The 7100-nt window shown below is 35.0% G+C and overlaps 1 protein-coding gene across 1 annotated transcript; it reads left to right on the top strand.

Annotated features, from left to right (window-relative positions):
• Positions 1–377: 377 nt before the first annotated feature.
• Positions 378–2611, top strand: LOC110936485 (auxin-responsive protein IAA12). The gene is made up of 4 exons (XM_022178879.2): positions 378–827; positions 1744–1982; positions 2058–2151; positions 2252–2611. The coding sequence occupies exons 1-4, from the start codon at positions 520–522 to the stop codon at positions 2304–2306; spliced, it is 696 nt and encodes a 231-aa protein (XP_022034571.1). The 5' UTR covers positions 378–519; the 3' UTR covers positions 2307–2611.
• The last annotated feature ends 4489 nt before the right edge of the window (positions 2612–7100 follow it).

Genomic DNA, 7100 nt, shown 5'->3' with positions numbered 1-7100 from the left:
ACAAGATTATTTGTAGAGTAATTTTGATAATTACTCTACGAGTAAATAATTACGAAAAATTCTACCGCGTTTTTTTACATTGTCACCCTATTCGTACGTTTTGTTCTGAATCCGACACTTAATAGATGTTTCCTATCTTATAACAACATTATTATAAAATATTAATGATATTGATTTTTGTTTATTCTACGAGTGTTTAAAATCTTTTGTTTTCTTTCCCTGAGAAAAAGCAATATGGTAAAATTATTCACCCAAGTTAAATTTACGAGTAAAGTTTGCAACAACAACAATAAAAAAAAAAAAAAAAAAAAAAAAAAAAAAGATGACTTGAGATGGCCTTCTTTCATGACGGGGGCAGAGTGTTTGGTTTAAATGGAAACACAACCATCTGTATATGTGCTTGGAAGAAATCGATCATGAATTAAGGCGCACGAATCCGACATACGGGCCCCACCCCCCAACCCTTTAAGTTTCTTTCTTTGCACTTCATCCTCCTTCATTTACAACTTTCTTCAACAAATGGACGGTGAAACTCCGGCCGCCGGTGCTGGTGGTGGTGGGTCAATGTTGAGCAAGTCTAAGAACAAAGGAAACAATCATAATAATGATGATGATGGTCTTGAATTGGGGTTGGGGTTGAGTATTGGTGGTGGTTTGAAGGCAAAAGAATGTTCTAGAATCTTGACTGGTCAATATATGCCTGATTTGAAGTCTTCTTGTTCTTCTTCTTCATCATCTTCTTCTTCTGTTAACATCTCTGCTTCTTCCATTGTTGGTACCAAGAGAACTGCTGCTGTTCATTCTGTCTCTCCTCCAAATGCTACCAGGTACTACTCTCATAATTTTAGTCTGTCATCTTAAATTTTGTAAGATTTTCTGTTTGGGTATCACCAGAATGACATATTGATTTATGGGTATTTTGTTAATGGATTTGTTTGTATCCCAACATTAAATATAGGTTAATTCTGGTTACAATTCTTGCCTGCCAACTTAGGCGTGGCAAACGAACCCGAACTTGACGGTAATCTCGAAACATGATACGTTCGGGACGGGTATTATGGTACGGTGTTAATCTTATAATTTCCGCCGGTATGGTGTTAGGTGATACTCGACCTGATTATTCGAAACATACAAACGCGTAAACTGAACCATGCCCGTAAACTTTTTTTTTTTTTTTTTGTTCTTGGGTAATACAGCAACCTACTAATCCACTACTTTTTAGGTTTGATATTTCTAATTTTGGATAAAAAAAGTTATAAAACTTAAAATAGTAATAAATATATATGGAAACCCCAAATACCCAATACCCAATTCCCAACGGGTATTTGGTCTGGAATTGCCGAATTGGATACAGTTTTACAATCGGATATTAGAAGGAGGGGGGGGGGGGGGGGGGGGGGGCTGACTCCTTGAACTTTTCGGTCAGTAGTGTTATGTATGTAGCTTTTGTATAGAAATTTTTGGGTATATACGTTTTCGACCCCCGTCGGAAATCTCAAGTTTCGCCACTGATTACTGGTCTTAAATCCGTCGCGTTGCCATCCATATCTGGCTATTTGCCATGCATAAATTGCATAACTGAAATGTTGACAGATTTCAACTTTCTGCCAAATTCATGCTCATGAATCATGATGTTCTACTTTAGACCAATTTAAGTATTCTAAATGTTTGTCAGTAATGTTAACTAGTTCAAGATTCTTACATTCTGATGCTAAAGTATGTTTTAAAATCTTGTTCTTGAAGTGTGGTTGGATGGCCCCCAATAAGAAAGGCTCACCGGGTGACAATCTTGGCTAACCGCATCAAATCAGAACACGAGGACTTCAGCTCTAGACCCGAAACCGACAACATAACCAACAGTCATCATTTAACTGTAAAGGTGAATATGGATGGAACCCTGATTGGAAGAAAAGTTGACCTTTATGCCCACACCTCCTATGAAACATTAGCTCATACCTTGGAGAACATGTTTTATGGAAGATGTAAGTCTTGAGTTCACATTTTTATCTAACTTTAATAGTTTGAAGTTGGGATTTTACAATTTTGTTATCGTTCAGGTTCTTCAAGATTGTTGAATGGAACATCTGAGTTTGTGCTCACTTATGAAGATAAAGATGGAGACTGTATGCTTGTTGGAGACGTACCTTGGCAGTATGTTTATGTTTTTTAACATCGGTTTCTTTAGGAAAAGAAGGAATTTGTGTTGGTGTTGTTAGTGATAGCCGCTTTGTTGTTCTTAATTTTGTTTCAGGATGTTTCTTAGCTCGGTGAAAAGGCTGCGGATCCTTAGAAACCCCAAAACGTAGCATTAAGGTTTCAAGAAAACAGGAGTCACCGAGGCAGATATACGATGTTATACAGATTAACGGATAGTTTGTGTTAGTTTTTTTGTTTTTTTTTTGGGTTGTTTTAAGTTCCTTAATGTTGGTCGTTTATTATTTGTTTGTTTTTTTATATAGTTTATTATCACCAGGATCAGCTTTGAACAAGCATTTGAGCTGTTGGTGCTAGCATACAGCTAGACTGATTGTTTGGTTTCTTTGAGATTTTGTGGTAATTTGGATTGAAATACACAAGTTTGTATGGTTTGAATTTTCTTATTTTTTGATAAGTTTTGAGCAAAAAACAAATTACTAGTTTGGTTTTTGATTAGTATTTGTTACTATAGAAAGAACCAATAATGCTAAGAGAACAAGAAGAGGAAACCGAATGGAGCATTGTATCATTAATCTTCTATTTGAGACATGTTTATAGTACAAAGATTGGATGATTATATGGAAAATAATCTTCAAATACGATACAAACTTATCAATACAATATTTTGAGGATATGTATATCCATTTCGTGATTATGTGTTCGTTATTTAAAGAATCACGTCTCATTAAAACTTATTATAAGATAACAGATCATGTACAAGAGAAGAATTTTGTAAGAAGTGTAAGAGACAATCATGACCACACATTTGTTTTTCTCAATTTAATAAAGGAAGGGTGTGATGGTCTTTTCTCTCTTTAACTAGTTCCTCCTTGATTTTTCATACGTTAATATTTTTTTTTAAATTACACCATATTAACAAGAATTTCATTCTCTTTGATTCGAGCAGCTTATTGCTATAGTGGTTCTTAAAAACTAAACTATAAGGGTATGCGGGGCACAATCGGTAAAGGCGAGCGGGGACCGATTTTGCCGATAGGGAAGGTGGCGCCGTTCAATCGGTGAGTGAGAGAGAGGGATGAAACCGGTGGGGAGGTGCCGATTAGAGGAGGAGGAGAGAGGGAGGTTATGTCCAATCAATGGTTTTCTTTTTTTTTTTTTAAATAAAAAACCAATTCACCTAATAGGGGAGTGCCGCCATCAAAAAGGGGTATTAGGGGAGTGTTAGAGGGGAGTTGACATGGCATTTTCTGATTGGTTATGTGTAAGAGGGGGGACTCACCTAAGAGGTGAGCACCCCTTACACCCTAACTAAATTTCAAACTATTTTTGGTAAAATCTATCAAATCTTGTTGAAACTCTCAAGAACAGGACTGGATGACACATTCTTTAATAAATGATGTCATAATCCTATAACTATTCATATACACAAACTTGCATGAAATACATAACCGTGAAAACCAAAACAATCACCAAAATTATTAACACGTGAAATCTCAATCCTTAAATGATAATTTGCTATTTAAACTTGATGCAAAAGTGAAATACATACTTCATCATTCCATGCATCGAATAATCCTTGCCCCTTCATCAATTCCATCTATCATTGAGTAGTGCTAAGATTTCTATTCTAGTTAATATCACACATCTTCATTGAACGTATCACACACGCATTATCTACGTAGAGTGTAGTTTATGTATCAACTATTATACATCTATTAACTTTCTTCACCTCATATACATAATACATGTATTCATCTCCATATACATGTATATCTCTTCTTTAAATGCCTATGATTCAACTTCACTCTAAGAATTGCCACTCCCAATATAGGTTCTATTCATTAATATGGGAGTAAATTGCCATTTAGTCCCTGAGTTTTCGTCTAAATTGTCATTTTAGTCCAAATAGTTTTTTTCTCCTCTGTGTCCTTGACTTTTCCTTTTTCTTGCCATTTTGATCACATTGTCTTACTTAGTATAAAAACCAGGTTATAATCAGGGGTTTTTTTTGGCATTATATTATTATGAGGTTTATAAATTATGTTGTAAACTACCCCTGGTTATCGCTACACAACAGTTATGCCAAAATACCCCTGGTTATAACCAGAATTTAGACTGAGTTAGACAATATGATCAAAATGGCAAGAAAATGGAAAAGTCAGGGATCGAGAGGAGAAAAAAAACTATTTGAACTAAAATGACAATTTGAACCGAACCCCAGGGACTAAAATTGCAATTTACTCTTAATATAGCAATAATGTATGTTATTGCAAGGGCTTCACGTAGGACATTGGTCACCATTTTAATAAAAATTGTATAAATAAAAATAATAAAGATACTCTCTTTACATATTTGGGAAATTATAGTACATGTACCGTGTATAAATCCTTACGAATATAACGTATAATACAACATATGTAATTAAATTGATTCATACTATGGTCTTCGACAAGAGCTTTAACCGCGTTTTCTTGTATTGTACGTTGTGTTTTCAGTCCTTTGTATATGTTTCAACAAGGTCTTGAACAACGTCTTTACATTAATTTCCTACAAAAAGAACAAACAAATGTTGACAGTTGTGGCTGACGCACGTGTTCAACACGCTTCCCTTAAAACAGATTTCGCGCCTCTACCAAAGACGACGCGTCTGTCTCCTAGGGTACAACAGCCGAAACGGTTTGTACTGCCGGAGAAGGCCACACGCCCGAGGTTACATCAGATAAAAAAAATAGTGTTTGAACTTGAGGAAAAATATGGATACGAAGGTGATGGAATTTAGTAGAGAAAACTTATCTCTCTAAATACCCAACACATGGATCTTCAAATATTCTTTTATTTTCAAGAACTCTTCACGTATACATGTATTTTCCTTGTATTATATCTCTTGTATTTCTCTAGTGTCTTTTTCATAAGAGGCACAATAATTATATACTTGAATTATAATAAAACTCATCAAATGTCATCAATAAAACTCTACTCAAGAGTTTCAACATATGAAGAGTTAAAAGAGTCTCAATAATTATAGACTTAAACTCTAATAAAACTCATCAAATGTCATCAATAAAACTCTACTCAAGAGTTTCACCATATGAAGAGTTTAATTAGTAATTATAATTTCACTCAATTATAAACTTCTAATGCAAGATCGACAGTTGAGTATTGTAGGATAGGTAGGTATTAGCTTTGAACCTTCCTTTGTGACGCATACTTAGTCTCCTAGCAGTTTGTAGACACGATGTCCTTGAACAAACCCCCCAATTCTGTAGACGACAATACACTTCACACAATACTCTCCTTAGCCGGGGCATCCCCCCATAGTTGTGTCCAATAATGGTCGAAATATGTTCCTGGTTCTGCGAGAGCTCTAGGAATTGTGCCCCCAATTCCATTCGAAGCGACCCCACTTCTCTCTAACACAGGTGATTCTCCTTAAATCATTAAAAGCGTCGCGGTTACCATGATTACGCAAAATCATTTACCACATAATATGCTTAGCCTCACAATTTGTCACTGAATTCATAGGAATGAACTAGGACGTATTTAAACACCCTTTTATCGTTTAAGGGGTATATATAACCATATATACTAGCTTATGCATATCAGCTATGCCCCCACAGTGACCACCCTTAGGCATATGAATTCGTTATCCTATTGAACTTAGATCTTGGGATCTCCAGTCAACTACGTTAGGTTTCCTTCCCATACCTTTTTTCATGGGCTTTAGTCTCATTCCACAACTTGATCTCTAATAAACCCTCAGGTTGTTGGATCCATAACATTATCTTTGTCTTTGACAAGTCACTGGAGATAACTTTGCAGTTGAGATCAATTGTCATGACGTGTTCGTAACTCGAAAGTTAACATTGTCTATTGTCAACTTCTAAGACTATAACCTCAGTGGCCACCTGAATATGGTTATAATATTTGTCTTAGAATGATACATTTATCATTTAAGGCAAACACATCTCCATTATGCACTACGACATTTGTGTCCTCCACTTATTCGTCTATTTGCAATGTTAGATTGGATTACAAAATCCTTATTGCCAAAAACAAATGCAAGACACCCCCACATTTAAGTGTTATTGGATAACATCCAAATGGGTAATGAAAACCATTTCTACATACCCTCATAGGGTTGTTTCTTAAATAGACCCCCCCCCCCACATTTCTTTCCATTTGATCAACATTTTCGTAACTTCACTTACGACGACATTTATACACATATAATTGAACAAGATCAACCTCATTGTGTCAATGAATTCAACTCATATTGTATTAGCTTACATAAGCTTCCGATCTGACCAAAGCAACACATGCGATTGTCATAAGTTTGTCACCAACTTAGAATAATTCTAATTTAACATATAGAATAAGTCTAGACAATGAGTTCTCCTCATTAGCTTTTCGAACAAACTCCTCAAAAGTTACATGTCTTTTCCTTATAATAAATGAACATTCTCCCTCAACTTTGTCTATACACAAAGTCTTTTTGTGTTCACACACATTCGAATGTTTAGAGTTAATTAGTCTCCGTCAAGACCCATAGTTAACCAAGTACTAGTCTAGCATGTTTTAGAATACAATACTTTAGCATGTGAACAGAAGATGTATCATTTTGATTATTCACAACTCTAAGGATATCATAATATTACTTTGCAACATTCATCCCTTGTTAAGACAAAATAATGAGACTTATTCATAATCCTAAAACATCAATATTTAGGAACGTCTCACAAATTATTGTATATAGCATATAGCTAAATTTTATCATTCAATTAAAGAACATAATTGTTTACCTTTGATCTCCAACACTTTACCATTGACTCATAAGGACTTAAACAAAAGTCTTAATCCAAATCACTTGGTGAACACATTCATCACCAACAAGATTCCTCATCTATAATCACTATAATGTGTGAGATAGAGTCAATTAGATCGAC

This window comes from Helianthus annuus, chromosome 4 (genome assembly GCF_002127325.2).
Source record: "Helianthus annuus cultivar XRQ/B chromosome 4, HanXRQr2.0-SUNRISE, whole genome shotgun sequence".
NCBI classification, from domain to species: domain Eukaryota; kingdom Viridiplantae; phylum Streptophyta; class Magnoliopsida; order Asterales; family Asteraceae; genus Helianthus; species Helianthus annuus.
The sequence above is the reverse complement of the archived record's forward strand: the minus strand, read 5'-3'. Positions and strand labels throughout refer to the sequence as shown.

What these genes read in the sequence shown, in the direction of transcription:
- LOC110936485 (XM_022178879.2), top strand. Translation starts at nt 520, where the DNA reads ATGGACGGTGAAACTCCGGCCGCCGGTGCTGGTGGTGGTGGGTCAATG. An exon ending in GAACATGTTTTATGGAAGAT is followed by an intron (nt 1,983 to 2,057) that starts GTAAGTCTTGAG and finishes GTTATCGTTCAG; the next exon opens with GTTCTTCAAGATTGTTGAAT. An exon ending in GTTGGAGACGTACCTTGGCA is followed by an intron (nt 2,152 to 2,251) that starts GTATGTTTATGT and finishes ATTTTGTTTCAG; the next exon opens with GATGTTTCTTAGCTCGGTGA.